The sequence below is a fragment of the Adiantum capillus-veneris genome, chromosome 23, assembly GCF_014529385.1.
Source record: "Adiantum capillus-veneris isolate H3 chromosome 23, ASM1452938v2, whole genome shotgun sequence".
Lineage (NCBI taxonomy): Eukaryota > Viridiplantae > Streptophyta > Polypodiopsida > Polypodiales > Pteridaceae > Adiantum > Adiantum capillus-veneris.
In genome coordinates this window covers 54883706-54905821 of record NC_140953.1, presented here as the reverse complement: position 1 = coordinate 54905821, position 22116 = coordinate 54883706, and the positions used below count along the sequence as shown (strand labels likewise).

The following is a 22116-nucleotide window of genomic DNA, read 5'->3' as shown; positions in this document are numbered from 1 at the left end:
CATCACAGTCTGCTTTCACAGAAGACTCAACAATGGTTGCATTCGTAGTGGAACCAGCATTTGCAGTGGAACCACCCTCTTTCTTCTTAGCCTCTTTGGCCTTCAACTTAGGACACGACTTGATCAAGTGATCATTAGCTTTACAATAATGGCAACGCATCTTCTTTTTGCCTTTATCACCAGAATTTCCAGACGAATTGCTGCCAGCAGAAGCATTAGGAACAGAAGTTTTGCCACTCGCAGGAGAACCATAAGAAGTGGCCGCATTGCTGTTACCACCCTTTCTTTGAGAAGCAATAAAAGCCTGTTCAAGTGCACGCTACCTAGTTCTGTTTTTTCTGGAAAGTGACTCTTGCAACAGCAATGTACATAATGCATCAAACTTGACAACTTCAGGATTTCCTTAGGTCATCAGTCTCCAAGTACTAGCAAAAGTCTGGTAGGAATCTGGTAAGGCATCAAGAAGAGTCTGCACAAGGGAACTGTCTGAAATGACTTCACCTGCAGAAATAAGTTGCTCATTGATATCCTTGACACCAGCAAGGAAAGTGTCCATATCATCTTCCTCATGCATAATCTTCGACTCCAGCTCTTTATGCAGCAAAGCAATTTTAGCCTCATTGCGGCTTGCATAAAGACCTGCTAGAATATCCCAAGCCTGTTTTGCAGATTTTGCTGAACGAATGTGAGGAACAATGGTGCGCTCCATAGACAACGCAATCAATGCATGAGCCTGCGCATCCTTTACATCCCAATGAGCTTGTTCTGCTGTAGGCAAAACAACTCTAATAGCAACAATCCTTGCAGCAAGACCTGCAACATCCTCAACATCGCCTACATTCTCTGAACTAGCACGTACATCAATGCCCTGCATAATGTTCCAGACGCCCTTTGACACAAGAACATGTTGCATCATATAAGCCCACATAGGGTAGTCCCCATCCAACCTGTCCTCAGCAGCAAACATCTTGAACACATCTGTGTTGTTGTCAGCCATGGTAAATGCTGCACCTGATGTGAAAACTGCCCGAAAATAGGAGAAACGGAGCGGGAACAACATGTGCTATATAGCACGAACCGTAGAAGACTATGAGGCACCTGTTATGCAGAAAACGGCACTTACAAAAATTCTACTCAAAATGACGAAATAGCCTGTGCAGTACCGCCTGTGGTGGAAACGGAGGCCGAAATGAGCCAGAATAAAAAATCTGAGCACACTGAGCTCTACGAGCAATTTCCGAGATTTTTCTCGACCTGCGTAATGCTTGCCAAAGCTCACTGAAATCGGAGAAAGTGAGCAGGCGTGTGCTGGAGCGGCTGGCGACTAAGCCCGGGAGGACGCAACCTGCTCTGATACCAATTTTTGGAATTAGGGTTGCAGAGAAACGCACACAGCTTGGAGAAGATGAAGGAAGCTTAAGGTACACAATAGAGAGTATGTTACTTAGTACGCAATGAAAAGATAGATAGCCCTAGAGTGATGGGCGTATATACAATGCACGGGGGAAAAAACCTCCTAAAGAGGGAAAAAATGCCCCGGCGGTCCTAGTGTGTTCACACACATCACTACCACATGTATATGGTAACAATGTTACCCCCTCCGATGCCCCAGGTGGTACCTCCTCCTCCGGCACTAGAAAGTACGAGAGCTTCCAACCGGCAACCTTCTCAGCCGTCTGTTCCAATCAGGGGAGTCTTCAGGAATATGGTGCAGCCATCTGACCCTGATCCAGTGCAACCGCCTTTGCCATCGCCATTGCCCCCACCTCCACCACCATCGCCACCAGGTTACAATGGTTGGGGATACCCTTATTATCCATATCCGGGATATGCAGCTAGCCGACACAAAGATTTCAAAGATGGTGGCACGACAATCAAATTTTTTACTTTTTCCGGGGTGAAAGATCGCAAGAAAGCATTACAGTTCCTACAACAATTCGACAACATCTATGCTTTGGGGAACTATACAGAAGAATCCAAGATTTCTCGAGCACCGGGAGTTTTTAAAGATAATGCTATGCAATGGTGGAGTTCAATCGCGACACAACAACATGCTCCAAGGACCTGGCAAGCTTTCAAGACAGTTTTTGCACGTAGTTACATGACTTCGATGTTTGAAGTCCAGATTTTGGTAGAGTGGGGCAACTTGAAAATGCTTGCCACCGAAACTATGGACGAATATAACCAAAGGTTTCTCAACGTGTACCTTCCGGTGTCCTTCTTTAGATCTGTTCCCTTGGAGGCCCAATGTGAGCGATACACCATTGGACTACCATTACCATTGCAGGAATATTGTCTATCCAAGCAAGTCTCTACCATGCAAGAACTTATGGACCATGCTGCTGTCGGCTACAAACTGATGAAGGAAATGCTAGAGTGTACCACAGAAGAATCTCCGGCCGCTAACCACAACTGTCGGCAACAACGAACAAATTCTCGAGTCTCGTGAAAATCAACCGCAAAGGCCTCGTTTGACGCCTCAACAACGAGACACCTTGCTACAAGAAGGCCGATGCTTTGGATGCTTTCAAACAGGGCATAATCATTCTAATTGTCCCAAACGCACTGATAGACCAGAGGAGCCGACGCCCGCACCAACGGTCAATAGAACCCCAGCGCCACCTCGTGCTAAGAGAGCTAGACCCGCTATTGGACTAGTTCCTGATATTTATGGCATACGCCTTGAGAGTACAAATGAATTGTGTCGAGCATATGGCAAAGTCAATGGCATCAAAGCCCTTATTTTCTTTGATCCCGGAACTACAAAGAACTTCATCCATCCAGAATTTTCAAAGCAGATGCACTTTGATTATGATGCAGAGGGTGGAGAAATTGAAGCTGAGCTAGCCACGGGGCAAACTCAGAAAGTAATACCGCTCATTGGTGCTCTTCCAATGACTATTCAAGATTGTCATGGAAAAGCTGATTTCCACATCATGAAGTTGGGCAATTGCGACGTTCTCTTGGGCATGCCTTGGCACGACAAGAATGATGTGACTCTCTAGGTTCGGAACTGAACCATCACGGTGATGCAGAAGGACAAGCCAGTCGTCCTCAAAGTTCGGTTGTCCGAACAAAACCTCGAACGAACTCTCTCTATTTGTTTTTGTTTATAGCTAGAAAGTAATGTTTAAACATTTGTTTGAAATGGAAAGTATCTGTTTTGAACTTGTTTTGGTGCCGATTTGAGATATTTGACTGTGGTTTTAATACTGGTTTCAGTGATTGGTGATTTTACTCCCGGGTGGAGTAGTGAGAAATGTTGTTTTGCTATTGTTTGAACCTCCGAACGACACAGACGGGATGTCTGGGGAGCGTTTGTTTGTATGCTTGTAATATAATTGTTGTTGTGACTCTTGACCTGGACCTGGATGGTTATGAGGGAGGAGTATTAAGAAGTCTGAGCAGTGGTTACACTCAGCACCTCCAAACGATGCAGGCTGCGGTCTGGGGGGCGTTTGGTTGTAAAAGGCCTCTATATCTCCCGGCCCGAACCTTTTTAGGTTATGCGGGAGGAGTGATGAGGGAGTCGTTGAATATCTCTCGGCCCGGACCTTGTTAGGTTATGCGGGAGGAGTGTTCATCGGCGGCTTTATGTTTCTATGTCTTGTAACATGCATATGTGAGCATTTGTGTTGCATTGTGATGTACCAACCACTGAATATTCCTAATTGGATGAGATTGCCTGAGTATGTAATTTTAGTGCATCAAGACACCCGTGGAAGATCAGTACGGTCTGGGTGTGATGACTAATTTTACTACGCCGGAATATCAAGAGTTCTGATCTGGACGAAAGGAGAAGCTAACTCCTTGATCAAAAGAGCCGAAAGGAGAAGCTAACTCCTTATAATAAAGAGCAAACTGATTGTTCCTCTGAATGTCCCTCGGAAATTTTTGAGCCAACTTGCATCGAGGGGCTTGTAGCAGGCTACAATGTCACTTTCACAGGACACACAGTTAGTACAGTTTGTCTAGGCTGGTTCACACTTGACGGACTCTCTGGGCTGGGCAGTGACACGTGGCAACAGAGATACGGACTGGTCTAGTGGACATCGTGGCCAGGTCACCACCATTCAGTTTGGAGATAGATTAGATGGCTGACATTTATGAGCCGTTGGTGGCTCTTTATGGTGGCACATATGAGTAGTAGCTGTTGGGTCATGTTTATCATCTTTACGTAGTTGTCTAGAGAGAGTCTATACACAGAGTACTTATTCACCATCCCTGCACATCTGAGCCTCCACACCCCATTGTACTTGAGAGTCCTGGGCTGGAGCTGAGTGTGCTGCCACGCCAGAGTCTGTATCAGTTCTTTGAGATAGTCGAGTCATTTGTTGTGGTCTACTGTTGCTGTTGTGTCTCTGTGAGTTCAGTTGTTGTCTATCGTTTCCTGTTTTTAGTCTGTTTTGTGAGATTGTCACGCACATTGCACTGAGGAGCACCCGCTGTAGAGAGCACGACACACTATCTGCGCTACAGGTGCTCTCATTTTGGCGATCACGGTGGGACCTCAACTGAAATCTCACTCTGTGAGGTACAAATCTTGAAGCTAGTTGGGTCTATCTAGCTTTGCCTACCTTGCCTTGCACTGTTCTCCTCTCGCCTGGTCCAACTGGTCTAGTCCTCCCTCGCCGTAGTCATTTCTCGCCCTGGTCCAACCAGTCCTCGTCCCTGGTCTAGTTCTCCTCGACCCTGGTCTAGTCCTCCTCGTCCCTGGTCTAGCCTGGTCTAGTCACTTGCCTGGTCTAGTAGAGTCTAGACCTACAACCAGTTGAAGGTTTTCTTGCCCAAAGCTTGGTTGGATTGGTGGTCACTGCATGACACATACAAGGCAGTCGGTCGAGCGTCAAAGCGCACTACTGAGCCCTCTGAAGTACTGTAACAGAAGACGACCTTTGGTACCTAGTAGAAGTCCATCAACCTCATCACCCATACCTCCACATACATCACCCATTCCTTCATCAGGTTCCACATCTTCCAGATCACCTTCTCCAGTAAATCTCTCTCTTATTCTGCTACAACAGGCTATTGAGCAACATGCTCAGCAAGGGGCCATGGAGGCTTTGGCAAGTGTTTTGGCCAAGGTGACATCAAGTTCACCACCTTCAAAGGACTCTCTTCAGAAGATCCTGACGACCATGCAAGGAGGTTTGTATCTCTCTGTAGCGGTCGTGGTCTTAATAGAGAGGATGCTTATTTGGTACTCTTTCCATCTACCTTGGATGGCTTAGCAGACAAATGGTACAACCAGTTTGCAGAAAACCATTTTGCAACTTGGGCAGCCTTAAGACAACAGTTCTATGCAGCATTCAGGCCAGGTGACTATCAGGAGAAAGTTTTGGATGAGTTGGCCAACATGGTGCTCCAGCCAGAGGAGACGTTTGCAGAACTTATGAAGAAAACCAAGTCTCTGGTTGCCAAGCTTCCCCAGCAACCTGGTGAATTTATGGTTAAGAAGTGGGTAGAGAAGGCGCTTCCCAAAACTTCTCAGCAAAAACTCCGAGAGAGTCTCCGACCCGATGCCACTCTGGAGGAGTTCATCACAGCTGCTACTAGGATAGAGGGGGCTAGGAAGCTGTTCACCAACCCCCCTCACATAGACACTCCCTCTGTGTTTTCGGAAAGTCTTGCTGATCCATTGACTTCTTTGCGCAGAGAACTTGAAGCCCTAACACTACAATGCGCTCTCCAAGAAGAGAAATCAATCTCTCTTAGACAAGAGAAACCACCACATCTTGAGGCTTTGGATCAAATCAAGAGAGAGCTAGAAGAGCTTCGGTCTCAGCACGAGACTAAAGCTATGGTATGGTGCAACTCTTGTCGCTCTCCAGGGCATCCTCTGTCACAAAGTGATGACGTGGCGGACAGCAGAAACCCTAATTTCTGCCAGAAACCCTAAAATTCCTGCAAACCCTAATTTTTGCCAAAAACCCTAAATTCCGGAAATCGCGGAGGCGGATTATTAAAAAAAAAATGTCACAAAGTGATGACGTGGCGGACAGCAGAAACCCTAATTTCTGCCAGAAACCCTAAAATTCCTGCAAACCCTAATTTTTGCCAAAAACCCTAAATTCCGGAAATCGTGGAGGCGGAATTTTTTTTTTTAATAATCCGCCTCCGCGATTTCCGGAATTTAGGGTTTTTGGCAAAAATTAGGGTTTGCAGGAATTTTAGGGTTTCTGGCAGAAATTAGGGTTTCTGCTGTCCGCCACATCATCACTTTGTGACATCCTCCACAGGATTGTCCCCTTTGGGCTTATTGCCACTTTTGCGAAAAATCTGGGCACGAAGACAAGGATTGCTACTATATCAAGGGATTGCGGCAAATTCAACAAAGTCTAGGTCCTTCTCTCCAACAAGGGCTAGCACCTGCATCCAACATGGTCTGACCCTATAGCCATCAAAACCCGTTGCCACCTTTGCTGACAGCCCCTCCTATGCAAGGTATGCCAAGTACTTTTTCGTCTCAAAGCTTTTATCATACCCATGCTCCCTCATCACCTCAAAGCTTCTATGCCTCCACCTCCAACTCAATGCACTAGGAGCAAGGACCACCTCGCCCTTCGGCTCGCCCTTTGAATCGGCCCATTTTGTGCTACAGATGCGGGGAATATGGGCATTACCAAAGCAAATGCTCCCTGCCAGAAGGGTCCCCTCCTTGCCGTCATTGCCTTGAAACGAAGGATCACTACGATAAGGATTGCCCTAAACTTCGTGCGTCCACGGCTTCGAACTCAAGTCAGAGCCAGAATGAGTTTGCCTTTTCCAAGCTCAATTTGATAGTAGTGAGCACCATTTCTCAGCCGCCCCCTTCTACCCACGTGGTTAGCCCTCAAAATAAGCCGCTGCAGTTGGCAGAGGAGCCATCGGGCATCCTCACCCGGGCCCAGAGAGCCGCTCTCGGTCTTAGCATTCCAGCAAGTTCAACTCCCCCACACATTCTCACACCAGTGGATACCCTGCCTTCAGCTGTTAACAAGCCATCCCCCAGTGCCATGAAGGAATCCAAATCTTTGCTCTCCGATCTTGATGAAGCTTTCTTGGAAGCAGTTTCCGATCTACAGAAGATCAAGGTACCAGAGGAACAACAGGGAGAAAAAGAGAAGCTTACAGCAGAGACAATCTTGAAGAACACCTTCCAACAAGTGTCTCTCTATGACATGCCGTGACTAGATGCGAGTTTTAGAAGTGACACCCTTGCTGTTATTCAGTCACTTTATCCTGGAGCAGGTCCTACTGGCGGGCACCTCCCAGTGTGACCATCAGAATGCTATATGATATCCAATCCCGCTACTCCACTCACTGATTATAGAAGCCCTCGCCTGACAGTGTCCGTTTTGGGTCAGAAATTCTCAGGAGTGATAGTGGATGGTGAATCTGGCATCAACCTGATGCCCGAGTTCACTATGTTAGCTCTAGGTCTTCAGCCTACTCGCCTCGCTCCCTTCACAGTTACATTGGCCGATCAGAGGACAGTCTACCCAGTGGACATAGTGGACAATGTGCCTCTGCAGGTACAAGACTTTATTTTTAACTTAGATTTTGTTGTGGTTCGTCTTCCCCAGGTTGAGGGCGTATTTCCTTTGCTCATTGGAAGACCATGGCTGCGACACACTAAAGCACTTCATGATTGGGGAAACGACGCAATGTGGATACATACTTTTGGCTCCCCGATGCAACCCATTCTCTTAGAAGGAGGTATGGATCCAGTGGTGCAGCAAGTTTCTTTGTCAATGGAAACCAACCCTGAACAAGAACAACCTACTACACCTGAGGGGTCATACGAAGATCTGCTGGAGTGGTTGGAGGCTACCAAATCTATGCCTTGTTATGGAGTCTCTATTCACTCTTTGCTTGAAGGTACACCCTCTTCAAATGCTTCCACAGTAACTAAACCTAATGAGCCACCTGAGCCTATGAAGAAGCATAGAAGCAGTAAGAAATCTCCTCTACAGGAGTTCACCCCCCCTCAAACATCAACCCCTTTGGTGTCTGCTTCTCCGACTAGAACAAAGCTCTCCTCAGTGTCTAGCAAACTCCCTTCACAGAGCCCGTCCTGCAAGATGAATTCCAAGATCATGATAGCTGTCTTGCTCATGATAGCTGGGTGCTCCTTACTTGCCCCTATCTACCCCTATCCCCTCGACCCTACACACAATCAGAATGCCCACATCCTTAGGGTTCACAGTTGTGGCAAAGAGATCATCAAGAGCGCCGAACATTGTTGTTCCCATCATATACAAGAGAGTCACCAAAACAGAGCAGGCACTAATGCTGTCCCCTGCTGCTGTAGGCTCCTGGCGGCAGGCCCTCCTCCATTGGTGCCGGCTCTTGCATTCTGTTGTTCAGCAGCTGCAATTGTTGCTTTCCATAGGCACATGATCCATAGCATGATAGTCGCCTGTGACTCTTTCCCCCTAGTCCCTCCCTACTCACCCCTCGCCCCTACCCAATCTCCCCCTCCCCCTTGCCCCTACTCACCCCCTCCCTTGCCCTCGCCCCTACCCAATTTCCCCCTCCCCCTCGCCCCTACCCACTCCCTCCCTTCCCCTCGCCCCTACCCTCCCCCTTCCCCTTGCCCCTACCCACCCCCTCCCTTGCCCTCGCCCCTACCCACTTCCCCCTCGCCCCTACCCACCCCCTTCCACCACTCGCCCCTATCTAGTTCTCCCTCGCCCTTATCTAGCCCTCCCCACCCCTCTCAGCCTCAGCGAGTTTTTCCCCCACCCAGCATGATCAGTAGGCTCTCAAGCATTCACTGGGTTGCCATCCTGTTGCTGTGAAGGCTTTTTCGTTCTGCCATCATGATGGAGCTTAACCCTATTTGCGGTGTTACTCGGACTTATGGTCATCCCTCTTTTCGAGAAGAGTGTTGTTGCAAAAAGTGTGGCAAGGTTCATCTGCAACTGCAAGCATGGACAAGGTCATTTTCCTATCATTATGGTTAGGGAAGATAAAGATGCACTGGAATCAAACTGAGCTTATCTCTTTGCTGTAGAGCCTCATTCTTTTGCCAATTTGGATTTCTGGGCTATGCAATCATACATACAGGGTTCCTGCCTAGTTAGAGGCTTAAGGCGATTGCAAGCATTGCAGTTTTTTTAACTCCACTTTTGAGGTATGTAAGGTCATGGGTCTAATACCTGCTTCAAGAAAGATGTACGGATGCAGTACCTAGTGGTTCTCCTTCACAGTTTCAACAGTATTCCTCTCACCGAGACGGTGAGCGGTCTTGTGGCGGGCAACCTGTAGCAGACTATAGTGTCACTTTCACAGGACACACAATTAGTACAGTTGGTCTAGGTTGGTTCACACTAGACGGACTCTCTGGGCTGGGCAGTGACACGTGGCAGCAGAGATACGGACTGGTCTAGTGGACATCGTGGCCAGGTCATCACCATTCAGTTTGGAGATAGATTAGATGGCTGACATTTATGAGCCGTTGGTGGCTCTTTATGGTGGCACATATGAGTAGTAGCTGTTGGGTCATGTTTATCATCTTTATGTAGTCGTCTAGAGAGAGTCTATACACAATTCACCATCCTTGCACATCTGAGCCTCGACACCCCATTGTACCTGAGAGTCCTGGGCTGGAGCTGAGTGTGCTGCCACGCTAGAGTCTGTATCAGTTCTTTGAGATAGTCGAGTCATTTGTTGTGGTCTACTGTTGCTGTTGTGTCTCTGTGAGTTTAGTTGTTGTCTATTGTTTCTTGTTTTCAGTCTGTTTTGAGTGAGATTGTCACGCACATTGCACTGAGGAGCACCCATTGCAGAGAGCACGACACACAATCTACGCTACAGGGCCTAAACCCTAAGAAGAACAAGTAACAGAAGAAGAAGTCCTACCAACTTATGGGGACCCCGTTCGATGGGGCCCCAAGTGACAAAGGATTAAAATAAAGCAGGACCTGCACACACACAAACAAACTGATGACATGGCAGAACTCCGAAAATTGCGTTGACATGATGACGTAGCAGGCTGTACGGGTTCCGCGTTTTGCACTGGTTGATGACGTGGTAGGCTGTACGGATTTCCGTGATTTACGCTGGTAGCTTTTTGGCTTTGCTTTTGGACCAGATGCTTTTAAGTTTGAAGGCTTTTTACTGTAAACTGCTTTTGGGGCCTAGGGCCTTTAAATATGAGGTTAGGGCTCATTCTCTGGCATGCTTCTTGGCGAAGGTGCAGAGTCTGGAGTACCGGCTTGTATTGTGTTGATGCAATATAAAGAAATACTGAAGGGGGTGCCAAGGTTTGGGGCCAATACTCTTTGGGGTGGAATTTTGCCACTCCGTGTCATGTGTGCTCTCTCTCTCTATTTCAATTCAATTGTTATTGAAGTGCTAAAAGTCTGTTCAGTCTGTTCTTTTCTATTGGCACGTGGTGCCCGTCTTACGATAGAACTTGTCCGCTTCTGATAGTGACCAGATGAGCAAGAAGACTAAGGAGTTAGAAGGAAGGGGGTCAGGCCATTAGGTTTGAGACATTTTCAGGCTACCAGGACACCCATCGACCCCTTGAGTTTGTACAGCAGTTTGACTTCGCCTTCTTTGGAGGTCGCTTCAGAAAACACTCCAAGGTGTGAAGGGCGGCATCTTACTTAAGAGGAAATGCACAGACATGGTAGTCTACTCTGTTGTTACGCAGAGAAGCACCCATGACGTGGTTAAAATTCAAGAAATTTTTCATATCAACTTGGATATCAGACGAATATGAAAGAGATGTTATCACGGCTTGGCATCAATTGAGAATGACTAAGAAAGATACATTGGATGACTACTGCCAGAGGTTTTAGGATACTTATTTGCCAATGTCTTTGTTATGGAAGATTACTTAGAGACACCAGATTGACCGGTTTTGTTGTGGATTGCCCAAAGAGATTCGAGAGTATGGTCTAAACCAGAAGTCTGACTTTATCCAGAGACTTATGGGACATGCTAAGCAAGGATTTGGAATGCATGCCGGCTCATTGACTTATTCTACGGACATGATAGTATCCACGTCAACAGGGCAAGAGTCTGCCAGTGAAGAGAATGAATTAGGGGAACCGGATGACAGCTCGTCACAGGATTATGGAGCAGTATGAGAATTAGATAGTAGCGCGTCCGAGGGTTCTGACGAACTAACGGAACCAGATGCAAGTTCATAAGGGGATTCTGGAGAAGAAAGGGGATCAGATGATAGAGCGTCTCAGGGTTCCGATGATTGAGACTGACGTGCCAATGAACAAGGGAGGCTAGCGAAGCTACCCACACGTCCCAAGGCACAAGGAAAGAAAGGGAAGGGAATCAATTGGTAGATCACAGAATTCCCCACATCCAAGTGAGTTGCCACTGGATAGGGAGCTCGAGGAGCAACCTGAAGTGGAAGAGACCGAGGAGATTCTTGTTCCAAAAAGGATATTGGCTACATGGAAAGAAAAGTGAAAGGTAAAGTGATACGGTGGTTCTTAGTTTAAGAACTATCCGACAGATGCGAAGTGGATGGAGGAGGAGGACCTAGCAGATACTCCTCTGATATTGGAACTTTACCTTGAGGCTTTTCGTCTAGCTTCGACTATTCTAAGAGTTCCCGATAATCAAGGGGTTGAATCTGGTGCAGCCGGGAACTGCACAAGAGCGGAGTTACTCCGCTCCTTTATCACAGATTACCTAGATGGAATAAAGTCACTGACTTCCTTTGGATTTCAGGGATACTGATGGGGCTGACAGTATTCAGCTGGATGACTTTATGAAAGAAGTACTTCGAACTGGGAAATTCCTGAAATGAATTTGTGGGCTCTCTCAGGTGAGTAGTGTTTGAGTGCATGTTTTGAAAGACGAGATGACTACAACATTTCAGTCTTGTTCTCTGGAAAGATGAGATAGTAACAAGATTTAGTCAATCAAGACATCTACGAGAGATCAATGAAAGATCTAGATGTGATGGCTAAATATGTTACAATAGATCATGATTTGAACTTATTGCATCCCGACATCTGCTAGAGATCGGTGAGATATGGATGTGATGCCTAAGTGAATGAAATTCTAGTGCATCAAGATGTCTATCTGGATGAGATGACTGGATGTTGTTGTGAGTGCATCCAGAGTTTCGGAAGGATGAGATGGCTACACAGTGATCTAGGTGCATCAAAAGTTCTGGATGGAATGAGATGGCTGGATTGAATGATTGAAACACCGTGTTCTGTGTTAACTAAGTGTGTGATTTTGTGAACTTCATGCTATGTCTATGAATTGTCTTGGTCATGGGCATGGTTTGCTTGATTGAAATGTGAAATGAAAAGATATGAATTTGATAGTAACAAGATTTAGCAGATCAAGACATCTGAAAAGATTAGTGTGGTTTGGTCGAGATTGCTATATGTGATTGATCAGTGCTTGATGTCTATATAGAAGTGCTGGATTGGTGGAGTCTGGTGCATTACTACAATGTAATGACGTGGCATGGCTAACTGGAAGAGAAATGTCCCAAGTGGACGAGAGACACTAAAAGGACTAACTTGAAGAACTTATGAAGCACTGGCCGTAAGGCCCGAAACCCTAAGAGACAAAAGCTTGAATCCTGAAAGAGATTTTCGTAAAATGTGCTGACATGTTGCCGTGGCAGATCGTACGGATGCTGATGTGGCAAGGCTGTACAAATTTCCGCGTTTTGCGCTGCTGGTGGCACCTGGCAGACTGTACGGATTTCCGCAAATTAGGCTGGCTGCTTTTGGGAGTCTCCAGCGCTAGCTTTTGAAAGCAGATGATTTTGGGGCGAAGTGCTTTTGAACTGATTGCTTTTGGGCATCCCTTGTCCTGTTTATAAGAGCCCTTGGGGCCTCACTCTGTAGAGCATCTGGGCGCAGAGTCTGAGAGCAGAGGACCCTTGCGAGTTGTACCTTGTTGTGATCAATAATAAAGAAATACCGAAACGGGCGCCATTCTTTGGGGCCAGTGCTTCTGGGCGCGGAACTCCACTGTACCGTCTCTCTCTCTCTCTCTCTCTCTCTCTCTCTCTCTCTCTCTCTCTCTCTCTCTCTCTCTCTCTCTCTCTCTCTCTCAGAGTTCAGTGATTTTGAAGTTTTTGTTCATGTGTGCGATTGATTTCTCGCTTGGAGTGTCCAAGCGTGTAACAGCTCAAGACTTGTCTAAGTGGACGTAATTTTGTACGTAGAGGTAGTGTGTGGAACCTTTGGGTGCAGAGAGGCATTGTAAATCTATTGAAACATCCATTTAGAAATAATTATTGCGAAGATGCCTATCTTAGGGGTCAGTGCATCTGAGTGAGAAAAACGCCTCTCTTTCTTAGTGCAATTGTTTGTCTTGTCTTGAAGTTGTTTCGATTTGGATGTCGTATCAAGTTTGTGTAGTGTTTCACCACCCGTTCTTAATCCTTATTTGTGTGGTCTGTATATTATTTAATTTGTGCCCTATCTGTCCAATACCAATCCAAAACAGTGAACACCAGCGTTAAAGTAAGCACATTCTTTCTGTTTTTTTAACTTGACATGAGAAGTGAATGGAGTTCAAAAAATGAGTCTGTTAGTCTTCTTTTGAATTCAATCTTAAATCTTTTTTTTTCTGATAGGTATCTGTGTGTTTCTTGATTGTTTGCTTTGTGCATATGTTTCAACTTTTCTTATGTGATGGAACACACATTGTTCAGTGAAGCTGACAAGAGAAATTAAAAGCAACTTCTTTGTTGCTTGTGTTTGTTTTACCAGTAGATATATGATGATAGAAATGCAGAATATTAGTGTCACTTTGTACAATAACATAAATTGAAATTTGCATTGCTGGGCTTTGTTGGCAGGCACCAAACGGAATTTTGGGGATCTAGAAGATGATGATGAAGAGTTGTTTCCTCAAAAGAAGGTAGTTTGGTTTGTTTTTCAAAGTTTAACCTATAAAGGTTTTGGGTGGGCCATATTTTCTCTCTCACCTTCGCAGTGCTCGTGAGTGAAATGATGAAGGATGCCACACTAATTTGATTGTGTCCATGTAGTCTGTAGGTTGGGGCTTTGTGCGAATTCATATTGCTTGATCAAAGTGCATAGAGGACTTGTAGGGGCCTTTCTCATTTATTGTTTGCAAAAGAATTGGACTTTTAATTAAGCTTTTTAGGATGAGTAGCTCCTTAAGCTCTTTTGGTCTCTATTAGTGTGCTAGCTGTATTAGCTTTTTAAGCTCTTTAGAATCAGTAGCTCTTTGAGAGTTTTGGTCGCTGTGATTGCAAGCTCAGATTTTCAAAAAAGAGGGAAGGGCCCGGGGGAGGGGTGGGTGGGGGTGGGGAAATGGAAGAAGCTTCACATGCTTAAATGCTTTGCTTTACCAAGGGTGTTGACAATTCTTTTGGAATGGTTATGGACCATGCTTATAGCTGAGACAATCAGTGTTCCTTATTAAAGGTTCTCAGTCAGGCATGGAAAGCTGTCACATTTTTATTGAAAAATAAGGTGGGACTGCTTACATCTGACTTACAGCTGAGGTATCATTGAGGTGTCCTACTGGAGCTCTCAAATAGGCATCAATAAGTTGTTAATCGGCTAGTGGCTTGTAATTGTGCACAAGTAAATTTGAAGACTATGAGCAGAATTGTTTTTATTTAAGAATTTTTTTTTGCTATATGTATTAGATATATGGAGCTGCTCTTACAGGAGGTGTTGATCATGCCACTACAACAATCATCAATCTGAGAGCAAGGTATTCCTCTCTCTACAACTGAGAACTTGATCATGGATGGTTCATTATTGTTTGTAAATCTTTTAAGAATCCACGTCGTGCCAAATGCATTTCATTGTGTGGTTTTGTCTTTAAGTGCTTTTCTTCTAAAAATGTGGAACTATGTGGTTTAACTGTTTTGTAGCCTGGAAGAACGAGATGATAAGATTGCTTCACTTCAGGTTAGCCTGCATATAATTTGACCAGTGAAGAGCTTTGACTTTTTGCTATCCGTGAGCGTGCCAAGGTACAAGCTACACTAAAACATACTAAGAGTCTTTTATGAAGTGCTGCAGCCAAGCCGTTTTGCATTAGCCAACTTGTGTAGGGCAATGAGGTAAAGCTGTTGTTTATATAGTGGCTTGTCTAGGCATGGCAATGTGGCGTATGTTTTATATTTAAGGAGTTTTAAGACTAGCAAGTAAAAGCGTCTGCTGCCATCCTTTAAGATCAGAGTGTTGCATTTTATCAATCAAAAGCTATCTAGATCTTCAAGATCGTATTATACTCTCTATTCTTTGTGGCAGAAAATTATTTTTGAATATTTTAGGGAAAATTGCCCCTCATATTTTGCCAAAAATTCCCAAAATGCCCTTATAATTTCCCAAAATTTCCTACCCCTTTTGGCAAAACATCACACAAAGCTTAGTTCTCCTTGAACGGAAGATGATAGAACTAGGATTTGAGATGGTATTGTGGGCTCTCAAGCTGAAGTGGCTTCTTATTAGTAGATACAAATGCCTCGATTTGTGAGGTCATTGGTGAAATTTTTTATATAAAAGACACTTAAAATAGATCTCTATGGCCTCTATTTGTGAGGTCATTGGTGAAAATTTATATATGTAAGACACTTAAAGATACATTTCTATTTGTGATGTCATTGGTGAATTTTTTTATACATAAGGCACTTAAAGATAGCTCTCTATTTTGAAGGGTTTTTGAAATTTGAGGGGTATTCTGGAAATTTTCCCAAATTTCAGGAATATTTTGGTATTTTATCAAACTTATCTTAGTTACGATATCATGGCACATCTTGTTAATATGGATCAAGAGAGACGTTGAGATGTGGAAAGGACAAGAAACAAATACTCAGCACTTACATACCACGGCCTCTCTATAGGAAGTGTTACAAACACTGTGCCCTCTTAACTGGTTTGCGAATTTGCTGATGCACGTCACTGTATATGAGCTCACATAGCACTCAAACTAACCAACCCAGAAATACAGAGAGAGAGAGAGAAATGAAATGAAATGAAATGTTATATTAACGTCTTCAAAAGGCCAAAGTGACCTATGAGACCAGAAAGTTACAATGTGTGGATCTGATACAAAGTCAGAGTAACAAGATGACAAAAATGAAATGACAAATGTCACAATAAAATACTATGGAATCCTAAAGTACTAGGTGTGAACTAAGCAGCTAGTTGGGATAGCCAGATCACAAGAGATCCAGCATCGGTCGCTGGCGGATCTCATCAATCTCCTCCATGGTCAGTAGTCTGACCGGGCGTCGTGCATGTCGAGCCAAAGTGATCCGAATCCTCTGATGCAGCCTCCGGCGATGCTGTGTAGTCCTCCGCAGTCGCGGGTGTCTGGATCTCCCCAGCTCAGTCGCTCGGTCGATCAGTGTGCCTCTGGTGTGAGACGACGAGCTCTGCTGTGGTAGTAACTCCTCCGGGTGTCCAGTGGCAGCTCTAAAGAAATCTGTGATCTGTCTCTGAGACTGGCTAGCCTCTCCTCTCATCAGGCTCTCTCTGTGTCTGCGTAGCTCGAGCAAAAACAAACCCAAGCATCTCTAATCTTCGTACTGCATGACTCTGGAGAATGGTCCAAAGCCCTCTCTGAACAAGCAATGGAAGCGGCCTCGTATCTCGTAGTAGACGGGGCAGTGGCATGTGTAGTGCAACTCTGTCTCAGGCTCGATGTCACACAGGGGGCATGTCCTGGCCTCTGTTGGTACTCCGCTCTATCTCCCAGTCTCGATCCGCAGCTGGTGTGAAGATGTGCATATCTGGCCGATAGCACATCGTACCCCATGAGACAAGTGGGTGTCCATGTATCTGGGCCTCGTCACAAAGCCATCAACCGTAAGCTGGAGGAGATGCTCTCTGTAGAAAGCCATCTTCGTGCCCAGCTCCTGTGCTGGCTGTATCCATGTCCTCCTGGTGTCTAGCTGAGTCAAGTCCTGGCGGATGAGCTTGGTGATCTCGGACTGTGTAAGAGTCAGAGAGGGTGCATCCAGTGAGTACTGGAAGGGAGGCAATCTGTCTATGCTGAATCCATGCGCCTGAAACCATGATGTCATCTCCCCATACCAGCATGCTGTATCTCCCTGCATGGCTAACTGTCGAGAGGACTCAGGTGCAAGGCGGGAATATCTGTCTCTGGGAAGTTCCGACATGCGGTGTATGAAGGAGACAGATCTGGTGAGCGCCTCAACCACTAGTGGGGGGGCCGCTAGCTCTGCTCGAACAATAGCACGTGGTACTGAGGCCTTGGCTCTAATGAGCCGCGAGATCATAGAGACCAGAGGCTTCTCCATGTCCCCCCATCCATCACTGCGGCCTGTCCTCCCGTGATGATCCAATGAAGGTCCCCAAATCTGAGCTCCATAAAGCAATGCAGAAGCCACCAGAGTGTCAAAGAGCGAGAGCTTCGTCCTAGGCTCCTGAAACTGAACCTGTGAACACATCCTTTCCAATCTACCCAATGCTGCATGGGCTCTGGTCAGTCTAGTCTCTGCTGCCCTGCTCAATGAGAATGCTGGCCCACTAAAAACCACTCCGAGGTAAGTGTACGCATCTGTATACTCCACAGTCTCCTAGCCGTATGTGAATGCTGGGGCTGACCTCCTGATCCACTGTGGGGTGGTATTAAATACCATGACCTTGGTTTTACCAAGGTTGACGGACAAACCACTTTCCTGGGCAAACCTATTCAAAGCATCCAAGTGACGTTGCATCCCCTCCGGAGAGTCGGAGATCAACACAATATCATCAGCATATAACAAATGGAATCCATGTCCCTGCCAGCTGTGCACCTCTATCACCATCTCTCTCAATGTAGTCAGAAACCTCATCCACATACATACCAAACAGAGTAGGAGAGAGCGGGCAGCCCTGCTTCACCCCAATGGTGGAGTGAATCGGTGTGGATAGACCCTCTGAGGTGCGTACCTGCCCCACTACTGACCTGTATAATGCCATCACCCCCCAAATGAGCTCTGTGGGTACTCCCATGTGCTGTAATCTGCGCATCAATCTAGCTCTAGGCACTATCTCAAATGCTTTGTGGCAATCCACAAAGCTACAATAGATCCGTCTCCCACGCGATTTACCCTCCTCAATGATGGCTCTGAGTGTCAAGATATGGTCAAGAGTAGAAAACCCCTCCTGAACCCTGCCTGCCCGGCTGCGCGTATCCCCTCCCTCTCTGCCTCTACTCAGTTGCTGCTCAAGAATAGATGCGTACAACCGTGCCAATGTGTGTCCAATCATGATAGTGCGATAATTCCTAGGCTCCATAGGGTCTCCCGACTTGAAGATAGGTACAATAGTAGGTAGAGAGAGAGAGAGAGAGAGAGAGAGAGAGAGAGAGAGAGAGAGAGAGAGAGAGAGAGAGAGAGAGAGAGAGAGAGAGAGAGAGAGAGAGAGAGAGAGAGAGAGAGAGAGAAATGAAATGAAATGTTATATTAACGTCTTCAAAAGGCCAAAGTGACCTATGAGACCAGAAAGTTACAATGTGGTGGATCTGATACAAAGTCAGAGACAGGGTAACAAGATGACAACAATGACAAAAATGAAATGACAAATGTCACAATAAAATACTATGGAATCCTAAACTACTAGGTGTGAACAGCAGCTAGTTGGGATAGCCAGATCACAAGAGATCCAGCATCGGTCGCTGGCGGATCTCATCAATCTCCTCCATGGTCAGTAGTCTGACCGGGCGTCGTGCATGTCGAGCCAAAGTGATCCGAATCCTCTGATGTAGCCTCCGTCGATGCTGTGTAGTCCTCCGCAGTCGTGGGCGTCTGGATCTTCCAAGCTCAGTCGCTCGGTCGATCAGTGTGCCTCTGGTGTGAGACGACGAGCTCTGCTGTGGTAGTAACTCCTCCGGGTGTCCAGTGGCAGCTCTAAAGAAATCTATGATCTGTCTCTGGGACTAGCTAGCCTCTCCTCTCATCAGGCTCTCTCTGTGTCTGCGTAGCTCGAGCAAAAACAAACCCAAGCATCTGTGATCCTCGTACTGCATGACTCTGGAGAATGGTCCAGAGCCCTCTCTGAACAAGCAATGGAAGCGGCCTCGTATCTCGTAGTAGACGGGGCAGTGGCATGTGTAGTGCAACTCTGTCTCAGGCTCGATGTCACACAGGGGGCATGTCCTGGCCTCTGCTGGTACTCCGCTGTATCTCCCAGTCTCGATCTGCAGCTGGTGTGAAGATGTACGTATCTGGCCGATAGTACATCGTATCCCATGAGACAAGTGGGTGTCCATGTATCTGGGCCTCGTCACAAAGCCATCAACCGTAAGCTGGAGGAGATGCTCTCTGTAGAAAGCCATCTTCGTGCCCAGCTCCTGTGCTGGCTGTATCCATGTCCTCCTGGTGTCTAGCTGAGTCAAGTCCTGGCGGATGAGCTTGGTGATCTCGGACTGTGTAAGAGTCGGAGAGGGTGCATCCAGTGAGTACTGGAAGGGAGGCAATCTGTCTATGCTGAACCCATGCGCCTGAAACCATGATGTCATCTCCCCATACCAGCATGCTGTATCTCCCTGCATGGCTAACTGTCGAGAGGACTCAAGTGCAAGGCGAGCATATCTGTCTCTGGGAAGTTCCCACATGCGGTGTATGGCCTCAACCACTAGTGGGGGGGCAGCTAGCTCTGCTCGAACAATAGCACGTGGTACTGAGGCCTTGGCTCTAATGAGCCGCGAGATCATAGAGACTAGAGGCTTCTCCATGTCCCCCCATCCATCACTGCGGCCTGTCCTCCCGTGATGATCTAATGAAGGTCCCCAGATCTCAGCTCCAGTAATGCAGAAGCCACCAGAGTGTCAAAGAGCCAGAGCTTCGTCCTAGGCTCCTGAAACTGAACCTGTGAACACATCCTTTCCAATCTACCCAATGCTGCATGGGCTCTGGTAGAGAGAGAGAGAGAGAGAGAGAGAGAGAGAGAGAGAGAGAGAGAGAGAGAGAGAGAGAGAGAGAGAGAGAGAGAGAGAGAGAGAGAGAGAGAGAGAGAAGTGTATCAACAGTTAGTTAGTTTGGGGCATGTTCGAGGTCCGAAAACGACAGTCAAAGTCTTTTCCCAGTTATTTGGCCAGCTTTTTCCGACATGGTGGCCAATGGTGCTCATCTCGATGCATTCGGTTCTTAGAGAGTCCGTGGCTGTGCGAACGATGACTTGGATGACAGTGAGGAGGAAGAAGATGAGGTTCAAAGACCGAGGAAGAAGAGAGTAGTATCTCGCCGACACAGATGGCGCTATGATTATCCGAAGGGCGAGGAAGGTGAGGATTAAGACAGATGAGGAAGATGAGGGATTTCCTCTAACTCATGGGATGCCGTTGGGTCGCACCAACAATGTATGACTATTTGGAGCCCAAACTGGAAAAGAAAGACTTCAACGATGGAGGACAGGTCGTCAAATTTGATAAATTCTCCGGATTTAGAGATAGGAATAAGGTGTTAGCCTTTATTCAGTAGTTTGACGCAGCTTTCTCAGGATGAATAGAAGAATCACTTGTGTATGTGTCAGATGTCTAAAGAGTAGTACAAGCTTGTGGATCTACCTTGAAGTGCTCTTGTTTATCTGCTTATTTGTGAAACAATGTATGTCAAGCTTCTTTCATCTTAACCAAAGGTTCTTATTGTGATTGTGGAAAAAATACACGTTCAAGAAAATTCTTGTATGGCATCAGATGTTTTGCTTTTTCGTCTTTCAGGCTCAAGTCGAAGCAACAAACTTGGAGCTTGAGAGATGGAGGAAAGCCTTTCAAAATGATTCTTTTCTTCCTTCTGGCACCATCCCTGGTTGGTTCTCCAGAAATTTCTGATTAATTTTAGGGCTGCTTCGGCCATACTCACCATTTTTTCTTGTGTCTATAATGCAGAACCAGAAGTGGTTTTGGACGTTCTTCAGAAATCTCAAGCTTCAGAAGGGCAGTTGAAAGATCAGGTGAGTTTTAGTCATGTTTCTCAAAATCTCTTTGTATTTGTTAGGATGGTTATCTATTGCGGATCTGCTTTTGACCTTTGAAGGTTTTTGTCGAAAGATTTTAAATGTAATCTGTACTGATGGTGTTTTAGAATGTGAGTTGGTGTTCGTCTCCCTAAACGAACTTGCACTGTTCAAAGGTTAAATCTGTACAATTTGAAAAGCCAATAAGCATCCAACAGCTCTTACCAAAAGATGGCTTCCATATCCTTTAACCTTCCTATGGCCCATGTAACAAGCTTCTGCCTCAGCAAAACATCATTGCAACTTGAACACATTGATGACGAGATATTGATTGTGCAGGGTGTTTACAGGCTGAAAAAGGAAATTTTTTTATTCTCTCATCTCATTGAGCCTCAAGAGTTGGATTTTTCGAGGCATAAAGGATGAATGCAGATTTTGTGATCCCTTTGGTGGCACTCTCCTGGGCTCCACATTTGGAGCACTTTGTGATCTTTCTGTCTCTTTGTTTATGTAGCAGGGCTACAGTGTCACTGGCACGGACAAGCAGTTACAGTTGGTCTTGGGTTCACACTAGGTGGACTCTCGCCTGGACATTAACATGTGGCAGACACACAAGCGGTGGTCTAGTGGACACCGTGGCCAGTTTATCGTGCCACCAGTGTTCGGAGATAGACATAGCTGGATTGTTAGGGATATTTGTGTCAGTCGTTGGTTGCTCTTTATGGTTGTATGCATGCACAATTGGTTCTAGTCGTCGGGGCAGCATGGATTGTACTTTCTATGAGTCTAGAGTCTATAGCAGGGCTACACTGTAGCAAGGCTACAATGTCACTTGCACTGGACGAGCAGTTACAGTTGGTCGGGTTCACATTGGGTGGACTCTCGCCTGGGCAGTGACACGTGGCAGACACACGAGCGGTGGTCGTCGCTTTGGGAGAATAATGTCATTTCCCTCGAGAGGGATCGGAATATAAGATTAAGCATAGGAAGGAAGGCATTATCCCTCCATCCGCCTATGCAGAGCACTCAAGTACCGGGGCATAGCTTCATCGAGGAACTTTGCTACAGGGACGTGCCTTGCAATTCCATTCCTCGAGTGCGGATCACGGCGTACCCATGAGGGTATCCGCTTCTTGCGAGCCTTCCACCAAGGAGGATAACGATCATCTCGTTTGGGTCCAATGGCGGGTCGATATTTTGAAGGTGGAGTTGAATTGGTTTAGCCATTGTCCCC

The 22116-nt window shown here is 46.2% G+C and overlaps 1 protein-coding gene across 1 annotated transcript in view; it reads left to right on the top strand.

The window, feature by feature from the left end:
* FIP37 (FKBP12 interacting protein 37) overlaps positions 1-22116 on the top strand; it is a 101241-nt gene that overhangs the window by 30492 nt on the left and 48633 nt on the right. Inside the window, exons 3-7 of the mRNA XM_086497686.1 lie at positions 13793-13854; positions 14615-14682; positions 14846-14882; positions 20647-20734; positions 20815-20879. Coding sequence (XP_086353812.1) covers positions 13793-13854; positions 14615-14682; positions 14846-14882; positions 20647-20734; positions 20815-20879 — 320 coding nt within the window. The remainder of the gene's footprint in view (positions 1-13792; positions 13855-14614; positions 14683-14845; positions 14883-20646; positions 20735-20814; positions 20880-22116) is intronic.